At 40.6% G+C, this 13,762-nt stretch overlaps 1 protein-coding gene across 16 annotated transcripts in view; it reads left to right on the top strand.

Moving 5' to 3' along the window:
• The first annotated feature begins 7,373 nt into the window (after positions 1 to 7,373).
• The window catches only part of LOC117814816 (CUGBP Elav-like family member 2), a 29,648-nt gene continuing 23,259 nt past the window's right edge, over positions 7,374 to 13,762 (top strand). For 8 of the 16 annotated variants that reach the window (XR_004631635.1, XR_004631633.1, XR_004631631.1 and 5 more), the window contains exon 1: positions 7,374 to 7,715. Coding sequence is in view for 7 of the 16 variants with exons in the window: in XM_034686346.1 (XP_034542237.1) it covers positions 7,645 to 7,715 (71 nt within the window). In the remaining 9 variants the exon portion in view is untranslated. The remainder of the gene's footprint in view (positions 7,716 to 13,762) is intronic. The other 8 variants (XR_004631638.1, XR_004631637.1, XR_004631636.1 and 5 more) reach the window with 1 other exon arrangement.

The following is a 13,762-nucleotide window of genomic DNA, read 5'->3' as shown; positions in this document are numbered from 1 at the left end:
CCTTATTTTTTCCATTTACAACGCAAGTACACAACTGTTGTATCTGTTGCAGAGGGGTTCATGACCTATCAAAACACTGAACTGTGACAGTTCTGGATATTTATTAGGTTCTCTGTGCTTTTATTTATTTCAAGTAACAATCTGAAGTCAAGTGCTGGCTTACCGCAGGAGTCTGGTTGGTTTATATTCGAGCATATCAGATGTGTATTTTGGTGCAAAACCATTTAAAGATTTATGAACAGAAGCAGTGCTTTCAAATCAATTCTTTGACAGGAGGGTGGGCTGTGCTGTGTAGAGCACCAGTGTTCCAAATGAAACAGACCCATTAAAGTTTTCAACCTTTCTGAATTAGTTTGATACAATCTTGTAATGTCGTTTAATATTTTGAGGTGGTAACAGGCTGATTGCTGTTAAATTTAGGTCTGAACACAAGACTGCACCAGATACTGACTTTAGTTCATTTTTAGTCTGAGTCAGTAGGGGGTAATGTGGTCACACCCATTCACTGACCTGTTTTTAATGTCTGTATTTGGTGAGTACAGTCACAGAGACGACACACAGTTTAAAGCTCAGGCTCTGATAGCTTTATTTCAATCACTGATATGAGCTAGAGCTAGAAAGTACACCTGACTCACTCACTTTCTTGATTCTTGAAATGTTCCTTCTGCTTATTCAACTTTCTCATTGTCTCTGTTTGAGTGTCTATTCCCATAGAAGGCCCTGATGGAAATCTACTCAGTCTTCTGATAACACTAAATAAAAGGGGAAGTGGAAAAAATGATGAGTGGCCTCCGTAAAGGGGAAGTAGAATGACTTCTGTCCATGCAAAACAAGCTGACATTTCAATGTGGTGTAGCTCTTTATCATATGAAATGCAGCCTCTCATGCACGTCCACACAGACAGACAGAATTAGACAGGGACACAGTCTGTTACATCTGTAATGAAGCATTATGGTGATATATAATTTCTAAGTATATATATCAGGTTTTCAGCATTAAGTTATTGAAGGGGAAAAGATGAGACTTAGTATGAATTAAAATGTCATGGTGGTCATAGATAGCAGTATTCCCTGCTGAGCAGAGTGTAATGTGCTAACTCCACTCATGGGCCTCTCTAGCTGTGTCAGTCCCTCTTCAGTCACACATGCTGGTGTCAGGTCTCGTACAGTCAAAGCTTGCTGCTAGCATCTGTTGGATCATAAATTTTCCCGCCTAGCGCCGGTAAAGAGGGAGCTCTGGCACGTATGCAAGGAAAAGGATTAAGTCTTCATTACTTATTAGGTACAAATATTCTCACCTTTTCCAGATGCATCTACCCCCACTCTTAAGTGGTATATTACACTGCTGCTATATAGAATAAGAGGACCTTTTAAAGGTGTTATGTATAGGGCTGCAGCCAAAGATTAATCAATTCATGATTTAGTCTCAAACTGTCAAAAAGGGTTTGTCACAAAGGGCCTTAGCTGACATCCTCAGATTGCTCTCTTGGCTCAACATGTTCATTTTTACTTCCTCATGTTAAAACCGTACACTCTGCGTTCAGACACACCAAAGAGTGCATTGTGCATCGAGCTGGAACAGTTTCACTTCTCAGACACAAAAACACAGATAGTGTTTGTGCCATCAGTCCCAAGGGAGCTCACGAGTGGTAAAAAAGGGAAAGCTGATGGTTGCTTTCACTCATCACGAGGCCACCTGCAGCGCTGTTAACGTGCAGTTATTTGTCTGATTACATGACACACTTCAGTGCAGTTTTTTCAACCGCAGCAAGCACTAAGAAACCCTTACACTGCCTCTCTCTTAAATGAAAATGTGAACAGGATGTGGCTGTTTTTTTTTTTTATAACAATGTTGAGTCTTTGAAGCTTAAACGAGTCTAGAGCACAGAGCATATCTTGTGTTTTGAGTTGTTATTCTATCCCTGAAATCTCTTTTTCATGAGGCCTTGAGTGCAAAGCATTAAAACATGGCCCCACATTATCATACTGTGCATTTTTGCACTCTGTCATGTTGGTAGATCAGAGCAGGAAAAGAGACCTTCACTTACTCTGTGCTCTGCATGACGCCTCTGGCACTGACAGTCATACTAAGCGGCAACACACCATAAAGAACTGGATTTCAACATCAGTGTTTAAAATATTCATGTCAGAAGTGAGCGCAGGGCTGAAATGAAGAGGATTTTACGCAACGATCAGAGGAAGTGGAGCCCCTTCATGCTTCTCTTCTCAGCTATGATACCCACACACACCTACATGACCCTGTTTCAGACGACTTTCCTGCTTAATGTCATGTCACTCTAACAGGACGCAACACCTATGGGAGAAAGAGACCCAGATATAAACCCTCCTGGGCTTTGTGCGGAGAATGTCCTAACAAAATACTTGAAAATTTATATTGGGTTGCATAAGAACTGGAAAATGTGCTTCAATTGTTTCATATGAAGAGAGTGCTTTAATGTTCAGCAGCTTCGAAGTGGATTTCCCTTCGTCATTTCCCCAACTACATGGAAAGAAAACAGGCAAATGAGCTTTCTTCAATGCAAATGAGACTTTGATTGCACTAGGTCAGCCTGCTCACTAGGTTCAACATCACACATCATGCGTCATCAAGAGATGATAAGGTTTCCAGGAATGTAATATTAATGTGGACAGTAGTTGTCCTTTTTGGATCTCTACATAGAAATACAATCTACATATAAGTACATTTGCTTTCCACTAAAAGGCACCTTAAATAGTCCTACATGTTGTACTCTAACAGGCTGTTCAAGTAACTTTCCTACACTACAGATACTTGAGCATAAATTCACTGCAGTCTGAAATGCTGCACTATGTGGGCTGTGCTGTAATCTGTCTTTTTCTAACAGTGCTGAATTTGATTTTTGCTTATATCCAAGCAGGTTAACTTTAGCCCACTTTATATCCAGAAAAATATTGACATTGAGGTTCATTATCAGCTAGCTCACTGAGGGGAAGTGACATATAGCCTACATCCCCACAGGCTGAACTGAGATGATTAAAATATGTACCCACTGTATGTGCAGGTGCTTAGTGATAAGTAGACAGGTGAGTATTAAAATAGTTGTGATAAGCTTTTTTTAAGAACACCTGACTCCCAAGAGTACACCTTTCTCCAGCCTGTATCTGGAGCAGTTCCCTGATTCAAATACATCATGCCAACATGCACATTAGCGTGCCACTGAACCAGGACTTGTGGATGAGATTTTGTATTAACTGATCGTTGTTTCTCCTAATTTTTCCTCAATCTGCCATCGGGTATAAATCATCCATGTCCAATTTCCTGAAGTTTGCCTAATATGGGTGTCAATTAGTGCAAAAGGGCTACTGTGGCCACAGCTTTACAGCCTGCAAACTGGGCTGCCGCAGGCAGCACAATGCATTAGCGCACGATGAGCTGTCAGAGAGGATTATTTCAGCCACGCCAGTCAGCGAAGGGGGTGGGCGCCGCTCTGCTGCACTAAACCGAGGAGAAAGAGTGGGCGGGAGACAAGAGAAAGGAGAGAAACACATAGAGGAAAGAGGGAAAGAGAAGAAAGTGTCCATTACACCGGGTGGATTTTTCCAGAGCACCGATGTTGGAACATTCTTCTGAGCTGGCTCTGGTGCAGAGTTTGTATGCCAACAGCATGCGCTGTCCCCCCTCTGCGGCCGGGATCTCTGTCAGGAATGAGGACCTGCCTATGAGGTACGTTGAGGTTGGCCCCTCATTCAAATCTGGGCTGGCTTTTGTAGAGCAGCCCGTGTTTGGACTGCTTCTTTGTCTGGGCTGAATATTTTGATAGGATGTATTGTTTCCAGTTGAAGCGTTCTCCCATGCTGTGACTGTGTGAGTGTGGGCAGGGTGGTGTTCCTCTGCTTGTCCCCTAGATTTTTATTTTTAAAACCCCAGAAAATATCAGGTGGAATTTGATTAATATTGATATTTAAATAAATCCAATGTTCACTCAACAAAAATGATTCAAACAGGAGGTGGAAGATGTGTTTCAAATTACATCAAAACACAAAAATCAATATCATATAGGTTTCTGGGGTCATGTAATGTACCTCACTCCTCTTGTCTGAGTTCCTGTAGGACTCAGATGCTGGCTTGAACTGCAAATAAAGAGATGAATGTGTCAGTAATGCAGGTGTTTGCCTCTGAGTGATACAGGCCACTGAAAAACAACATGTGATTTGATGTCTACTGAACCCTTCCCGGCCTCAATGAACACATTCAGTAAACAAGAAAACATCTTTGAAAGATTAGACTTTAAAATTTGCATATATCACATCATTTGCATTGGTTTAGAGGAACTGCACCCTGATAAGACAGTGTTATCTTGTGTGCTCAGTACATCTTGACACAGAAGAAGTTCTCTCCATTTTGAGAGCCCTTTAGTTGGTCGCCATTCTGCAAATTCTCTCACACACAAACTAGGATGTGAAAAACTGTAACACAGAGTTCAAGGCAACATATCCAAGAAGAAAGGATGTGGCCCATTTGGATTTGAAACTGGCCTATTTTTATACTGTGCCGTTTGTCACGAAGAGGGTGCAAATTTAACTGCTGGATGATGAGGATGGGCGAGTGTGATTTGAGTTCTGCTACATTAAGGGGAAAACATTTGATGTAAACAACAAAAGCATGGTACATGGGGAGGATTATGATAGGATTACAGTAGTGATAATCTCAGATTAAGAATAGGAGGCTAGTATTAGAAGGTGCCAGCAACTAGACATCAGCCTCTGGAATGCATTCCCAAAAAAATCTCTTAGAAATGCAAAGGAGATACAGCACCAAATGATGAAAATAAACTAAACTGTGCTGTATGAGTTACACATACACACAAGGAAAAGAGAAGCCTCTCTTTACAAGAATCCTGCTCCTTTTATGTCAAATCTATTCAATAAGATCCCCTGAGATCTAATTGAGTCAAAGGAAATATGTGAATTGCCACGGATGGGATGACATTGTTGTGTTTTTCCTCAATCTTAATGAAACCTGATTCTCCAGAGAGGTTTCTACTAGCTTTTTATAGCAGTCCCTCAAGCTTAATGCTAATGCATGTTGCAAAGTGGGCTTGTCTTCATGTATGGTAAAATAGGTCGCATATGACATTATGCATACAAGCCTCTTTTAGGCACTGTTTAATAGAGCACCCTCTGCACTGGAGCCAAGTTTAAATTGCCATGGATACAAGGATTATGTTGGATCTTGTGAAAAGGACGTTTCTTAACACTCGTTATAAATAATATTTTTGGGTTTTGCAGCTGCTGGAGTAATAATAAATTGGTTTGATAATTAGGCTATTCCCCCTCCACTGCCCCTCTGCTTTAGCAAACAGCAAATGATAACCCCCCCCATCTCCTCCTCCTTCACACCCCCACACCCCCCCCCCCCCCAAGTGTAGAGGCCTCGCCCTGCAAGTCCAGTACAACAAAAGAAGATAGGCTCCCCCTCCCCCAGGGAAACTACAGCCCAGCACAAAGAGGAACATGACCTGTGACCCTAGGGAAAAGCAACACAGCAAGAGTAACTGCAATTTAATCATCTCAATTTAGGTTGGAAGAGATTTACAGACCTATCACAATAAGCACAATAAACAAACTGTAAATAGTCTTATTTATTTGCCTAATCAAATTCTCATAGGAACAGGTGCCTAATTTAGACTCTTGAGATATGATGGAAACAACAGGAGCAGCATCATTAATCTTGATAGTTATGACATGGGTTCTATATTTAAACATTTTAAATGGCTCTCTAATCAGAGTCATTAGACTCCAGACTCATCCACTGACTTAACTCCCTTAACAAGATACTGTAGCCTATATCTCTGTGCTTTGCATTTTATTACTGGTTGCAGCTATCATGTACATCACTGTTCCTTATATGCTGTCGCACACTGTCCATCTTTGTACGATCATAGACTCGTAGATATGGACTGCGCTCTCAGGACGTCATACAGTTCCAGGTCCCGAGAGTCAAAACTGAACTGGGCAAAAAGGCTTTTAAATTTTCAGCCCTGTTTACCTGGAATGATGTGCAGAAGGACTTGAAACTGACACATCTTGTGACTCTGGGGGAATTCAAGTCAATTATAAAAGACAGAGAAACAATTGGATATTGTGATTGCACTGTGTAATCATGTAACCATGTGAAACTGTGACCGTATTTTATTTGTGTTGTTTTGTGTGCTTGTTGTGTGTTGTAACCTGTTTTGTGCTGCCGTCTTGACCAGGTCACTCTTGAAAAGAGGTTTTAAATCTCAATGAGTCTTTTACCTGATAGAATAAACAAAGAAGAAGAGGAAGAACAATAGGCCCTGATTTTTCTCTATCTTATAAGGCTTCAGAATATCGGTCATCATGAGCCATCATCATGCCACAGTAGATAAACCTTGTGAACTAAGAAATAGGCCGATAAACTATCTAGATAGCCTATAATGATGCACATCCTTAAACTACCAAGATGGACCAGTGCAAGTTTAATGTTTGTATCAAACAATGTCCCTACATTTCATGCTGTACTGAGAAATTTGATGTATACATTTATGTGTCGCTTAGCTGATTCAGAACATTTTAAGGGAGCTCACTCAGCCCACATTAACCCCCCTGTTACATTAATTGCTTATGTACAGCAATAATGTTCCTGGGTCAACTTAACCCGGGGCATATTTAATGATCCAAAAGTGTAAGAACCCCCAAAAAATCCCATACACATTAATTTTAACTCCATTACTAACCATTTAAATGAAGATTTAGTCCATTGGTATTCTTTAATTCTCACAGATCATGGTTCAATGTGGATAACTCACTTGTTTTTTTTTCAAATTAATGTTAAAACTGTTTTTAATGTACATTGGAAATCCCTAAATATATATACAGTAGTTTTACATTGATTTTTGTTTGTTTTGTTTTACATTTTGAAGAAGAAAAAAATGTATGAAGTGATGTTGATAAATTAACACGAGACACCTCTTCTGTCACATGCTGCCCAGATCTTTATGTTGCATTTAGCAGGTTTGGAAGGCATATATTACCTAAAATAGAATAGAATAGAAAGGGTCAGTTTGAACCGCCACTTAACAGGAGGGTTAAGTGACACAAGGTATTTTTCTTGCTTTTGGAAACATTGGAACAAATGCCCTTTTATGCTCTAATCAAAATGAATGTGTATTGTTGTAATATGATCTTTTTATTTCTTCCTGGACATGTATTTTACTTGTGTTTTAAGTCTTTTATATTACTCTTGTGCTAATATGGACCTATGGGTCTGAAATAAAGTACATCTATCTATGTGTAGGACAGCACGTCCCAGCCCCCATAGAGATATTAGTGTGATTTAGCAGGAGCGTTGTTCTGAGACAGCATGGTTAGACTTTTGTTGAGCAGGCCACGCCTCTGGTTTGCTGCAGCTCTGTGTGTGCCGTGTGACAGCGGCTCGCCTCATTTTATTTCAGACGGGGGACCAGAGAGGGAAATCAGGAGGAAGAAAGAAGACAGATATCGGTGCTCTCTCTCTCTCTCATGCAGTTTTGAAGAAGACGCCCCCTCCCTGCACCTGTTCTGCTCCGTCTTGTTGTCGGAGTTGAACCTCTTTGCGAGTGAGCGGACTCTCATTGTTAGATAGCTCGACGTTGTTTTGAGCATGACTTCGACGTACAACCTGGATTTCCACCCTTTAACCGAAAGTCGGTTATTGACTTCGGGCGACACAATGTAAGTAACCAAACTAAGGAGAGGCGGTCGGTTTCCAATCTTTCTTTCGCCAGCAGCAGCAAAACATTTGAGACATGTTTAAAGAGACAAACAGCGTTTAGCGAGTTAGCTAACGCTAGCTTAACTGGCAGTTGGGATGCTAACGTTGCTAATCATGACGAGCTGTGACGGAACACTCACCTGGAGTTCAAGTAGTTTGACTAACTTAGAAAACAAGGCATGTTACTACAACATACGTGGATCAAATACACACGGAACACTCGAAACTGAGGCTGAGCATACGCCCTGTTCGCTGATATTACTCGAAGTTACTTGAAGTACATTTACGCGCTACATTAGTCAAGTGACATGTGCTTCCGGAGAGATCACACGTTTCGGTATCAGAGGGGAAAAACATCCATTATCTGCTCCATGTTTGTCTCTGGGTCGCTTCATTTTGTCCCTCTTTGGAGACATTTTCCTGGGGGTGTTTGATTTAAGAACAAGTTGAATTGTAAATAGAGGTGCGTTAAGTCAAGAGTTCCACAACTGTTGACTTGAGTGGTTTTCTAATATTGTGTTTAATCACAAACTCTCCTTTTATTACCAGAGCAAGGGGGAACCGTGTTTGTACGCAGCACACGGGCTATCAGCTCGGTTTGGCTGGACTCCCTGACCCTCCCTGTTTCTCTGCTAGCAGCTAACATGGTTAGCCCCCCTCCATGTTGAGTGTAGAGTTCTTACTTAACCCTCCTGTTATGTTCCTTTCTCTGGAACAGAGATACTGTTCCTAGGTCAATTGACCCGGTGCATATCCAATTATCTAAGAACCCCCAAAAAAGCCAAATCAGATTTTGTTAAATATAATTTTTTAACTCCATTACTAACCATTTAAATTATGATTTAGTCCACTGGTGTTCTTTAATTCTCACAGATCATGCTTCAATGAGGATAACTAACTCATTTTCATTCAAATTAATGTTAAAACTATTTTAATGTAAATGAGAAATCCCTAAATATAAATTCAATAGTTTTACATGGCATGGATTTTTTCTCATTATATTTTACATTTTTATTTTTTTTATTTTATGAACTTAACACGACACCTTCTGTTTTTATGCTGCATTTAGCTGGTGTGGTAGGTGTATATATAGCCTAAAATAGACTTTTAAAAGGGTCAATTTGACCCGCAACACAACAGGGAGGGTTAACGGCAGAAACACGTGGTTTGCTACATTATTGAGCCATTAATGGAAACCTTGTGACAGAACATGTAAACAAGGGAGAGGGGGGAGGAAGACATCCAGCAAAGCACAGAAGTGCACATTATACATGTGCCTCGACATAACAGCTAATCCTGTCTGACAAAAACATTACCAGCACCACTTGCCTGCATTTTAAAGACTGTTTAAAATTTAAGTGTTGCACTTTCAAAAGTGCTATCTTTATTTTCCAGCAAAAATCGCTTGTGTGATTTTTATGGTCGAGAACTCGGGAACATTGTCATGATCAGGCTTATTCTTTCAAAAATGATCCTTTTTGTAGTTGTTTTGTCATGAAAATTTGGTAGGTGTGGTTGGCTTGAAAAGTTGCTTAGCCAGTTTTTACCTGCATTTCCCATCTGGAACCCCTACTTGTGAAACTACCAATCATGACAAAAAAGTTTTTGAAGCCATAAGCCCAATTTCCAAATACAAATATATGCTTCTATTTTTGAATCCCTTATTACAAAAAAGTATGTACATTTGTGAGGGAAGTACTCTGTTATATTTTTCAATCTTAACAGGCATTTTAATTGAAAAAAAAACCCAAATTATTAAGTTTAATCAAAATGATAAGTTGCAGCTCTACATTTGATCATAAGCCCAAACTGATGGAGGCTTTTGATGAGCAATATGAACAACTTACTTTTAGTAAGATTTTGCTCTTTTGTTGGATTTAGTTAGAAGCCTTTCTTAGCTGTCTTACTTAGGCCCAGTGAGGTAGAGATTATCTGTTACCAGCTGTATTTGATTGATTCATCCCCCTTGATTGTTGACGGTAAGACTGACTATCTGGGCTTAAGTGTGATCCATTGGCAGCTCACGGAGCCGTAGTGCCATGTCAGTAAGCTAAGCGTCACAGTGATCCCTTTTGTTGTGGCCGGCGAGCTGCTGATCTGTGTATAGTGTAGTATCTTGGCACAAGGTCTGTAGGGCAGCACGGGCCAGCTGTTTGTATTTCTCACCTCGATGTGAGGGCGGCAACAATGGTGGTATAGAGTGAACGCCAGCCAGATGTTGAAACCCAAGAGAGTTAGAGGGCTCAGATCTGGCCTGTCACCTGTTTCTCTCTACTCCTGCTGCTGGGCACTGTATTAATTACAAGACTGACTGTCCTGGAGCCACATGCTCATAATCATGTCCTGTATGTGCAGTAGTGTGATGGAAGGTTGAGCAAATTCCACTGCAAGCTTTGCAAACAAAAGATATTGTCAGACGGAGTTGCATAAGACACATGTACTCACTGCATCCAAGATATAGTCTCAGCAGCAAGTCCTCACTACAGGTATTTTTACTCAGCAAATAATAAGTGATGGTATGTCCGACTTTATGATTCTGATCAAAAATATATCAATTTGCATAATGTGCAAAGCTAATGCACCGTCCAGCTCACTGCACACGTGACCTAGAAGTCAGTAATTACAGTCAACATCAAATGCAATCAACCGTTTGGTTGAAAAAAGCCCTTCTGGAGTGGACAAGTCAAGAGTAGCAGTAATGGACTGAATGGAGAGGATGTGACAAAAGAAGGACATCTCTTTTGAATTGATGCCTTTCTGAAGCAGAAAGCCTCTCTCAAATTCCTATTTTACAGCGTGTAGTCTGCAATAAAATGTTAGCTATTTCATTCCAGTGTCAGAATTATGAATGACATTTTCATGCACTCCTCTATATGTCGTCGTCGTCTCCCCCCCCCCAAAAAAACTGCAATGCTGCAATAAAAAGGTTCATGGGTTTAGAAATCTGCATACAAACTCACTTTGTATACATGTTTTAATGCTACACAAAGCTGTTTAAAGGGGGGTTTGGAGTGTCACGTACTGCTCAGGCTTAGAGAATTTTGGAACTACTTTGTAACCCTGAAGACAATTTATTTTAAGGTATTCAGATTATGTGCTCGTACATTTACATCCCCTGGCAGAATTTATGATTTCTTGAGTAATGTCTGTAGTCATTATGATATAAAGAGAGTACACACAGTTGTTTGACAATTAATGGCTTCACCCAACCACATATCATTCATATTCTCTGAAAAATGGCCAAAAGAAATCACAAATTCTGCCAGGGTATGTAAACTTATGAGCACAAATGTATGTATTTCATTTCAGTCACTAAAAAGACTAAACATTTGCTTTTTCTTGCCTATTAAATGTTAAAATTTGCCGCTTTTCTGTATCATTTACTGTAATAGAGTTTAAAAAGAAGCATTTTGAAGATGTCCCCATAGGCTCTTCGAAAATATGTCTCGCGTTTTGTACATTTCTTTAGATTTCACAGACTAACGCACACATCCTAAGAATAACCACAGATGTATAGATAATGAAACCATTGATGACAGCCCTACAACTGTCCATAGCATAGGATGTGATTAACAAAGGAGTTATTACTGACACAACAGCAAAGATGAAACATCCAGTGTTTAATAAGGGGGGGAGGTGTATTAGTTAAAGCTGTTCTGCCTATCACAGGTTTAGATAATGGATGACTCAGTAAACGAGGGAAGTAAGCACACTCTGTCAAAGTAATCAAGTGTAATTGCTGCTTTCAGTGAGCTGTTTGTCTCTTCACTTAAGATGCAGCAGTAAGGCGGGCTTGCCTGTTCTGGCGAGCTCCACCTGAAGATTTAGATTCACGTTCAGCCCGTTACTGACACACGCATTAGCTGGATTTCTTCAGTCAGATGCGTCTCTGTTCCTTCACGAGAGCTTTACTTTTAGTAACGTCATCCATAACCGCCAGGGACTCTTGGTGTGATTATGGAGCTAATGGGGCGGGCCTTGTCATCAGATGCTGGCCGTCTGTTAACATGCGGCCTATTCAGAGGCTGATTGAACACGTCTGTCTTCATCAGGGGAGATGCAACAATGAAATCAGGGCATATTGAGCTGAATTAGAGTTAATTCCAGGGGGGAAATATTTTAATAACTTCTCATCAAAACCACAATATGCTGATTAGGGTCTAAACACTTAGTATGGAGATCATATTACACAATCCCCCTGTTTGGTGTCTCCTGGTCTCAAGCAACATCTCCCCTTTTTGTTCCCGTTTTTTTCAACCCAAGCGTTGAATGAGTGAATCTCGCTCGGTGGCCTTCCAGCGAATGTTCTGCAAATCCTCTTGCTGATTTCTGTGACCATTTTGTAACGTTAAAACTTCAAGCCTGTCAGAAAGATATTTATATACGGAGCTTATGAAACGTTATTCAACTTGTCACGGAATATTCAGCCCTCTTTTTGTTGTAGGGAAGAAAATAGAAGCTTGAAGAAGAGAGAGCCTTTATGCTGCACTTGACAGCTGTCAGAGATGTTACCCAGGCATTAGACGCATTCTGTGTCTTGTTGAATCAGCTTATAGGGCTGTTGGTTTCCAGAAAGAAAAAGCAACTTGTGATTTTTTTTTTATCTGAAGGTATTACTAGCAAACAGCTGTTCCAGTTGACTGATGTTCCTCTCTCTTCAGAGACATTATGAGTGTCCATGTGAACTCTGACTTTGTTTTAATCCCCAATAAAGGATGACAGCAGTGGGCTGCTGGTTGCCAAAACAGCCCAAGGCAAAAGAGTTTTAGTCCATTGCTCAAAACAGACAGTGTCAGCTTTATGTGTAGTGTTGCACCAACAAGACTTGTTTGATCAATATTGTAATTAAAACAACACTGTCATAGTTAACACTATAAGTACCACATAACTTAAATAGATGGCTGGTGGCCAACAAAGCAGTTTTTTTGATGAAGCAAGGAAGTGCAACAGTGAGGTTGTTTTCACTCAGCAGCAGTGACAAAATAAAATCATGTGCCATGTGGTGTTGCTATAACCCCTGATGGTTTCGGAATGACTAATGTCCAAATGCACAATGCTGAGCTTTCAAAATCATGTGCATTACTAGGCAAATTGGCCAGCTTTCTATTATGGGCACAGCAAAGGTGTCGCTGGCATACTTGTGCGGTCAGAGCTCACCAACAGGACGGACACATGCTCCAGATAAATCACCTGCTTTTATGGGCGGTGCAGCAAGCAAGCATGCAACTGTCGCTGCTCTGGCTCTGAATGGCTTGTCAGCTGCTTCAGGGCGTCTTGGAGCACGAGGAGCTGCCACATCGCACGGCTGTTTGTGGAAGCTCAGCGAAAGACTTCATTACTACAGTCTGGGAGCACTCTGCTGGCTGCTGTGGGGAGGAGAGCCTGCAGTAGTGACAGAATTTATTAACAGTATTTTGGAGTCAGTTTCCTAATCAAAAATGTGCTTATGCTCTTATAAAGATCAAGGAAGTAGTGCCTGTTTTTTGTTTGGATTAACCGTGATAAGTCTTTACTGAAACTGTCTTGATTACCACAAATTCACAGAACCTGTTTTTAAAAGTAAGCTTCTTTCATTTCAACTTCTCCATTAAAAAAAAATAGCTTGAGTGAAACTAGTTGACAGTGTTTTGTTTCAGGTGTACGTCAGCATGCTTTGAATTGGCCTAAAGCCACTGCTGTATTGACATAACATTATGCTGCTTTAATGAGTTGTCACTCCAGGTCCAGTGATAGATAATACTTTGTGTCAGCCGGTGCGACTTAAAACAGATATTCCACTTGCGGATACAGATCCTCTTATCCAGCTGGTAGGTTTGTGGTGGCTAGGCGAGCAGGGCTGACCACTAAGTAGGCCTTTTAAAGGCAATTTTTCAACATTTTGGGTAGTGAGGACTTGGATTCATACAAACAATATGTTGGAAGGCCTGATGATTTTTTTCTTCAGCTAAGTAACCTCTTGAGCTTTTAGAGGATCGGATGGATGACTTTTAGCAACTTTGGACAGAGC

This window comes from Notolabrus celidotus, chromosome 6 (assembly GCF_009762535.1).
Source record: "Notolabrus celidotus isolate fNotCel1 chromosome 6, fNotCel1.pri, whole genome shotgun sequence".
Lineage (NCBI taxonomy): Eukaryota > Metazoa > Chordata > Actinopteri > Labriformes > Labridae > Notolabrus > Notolabrus celidotus.
This window is presented reverse-complemented; position numbering and strand designations above follow the sequence as displayed.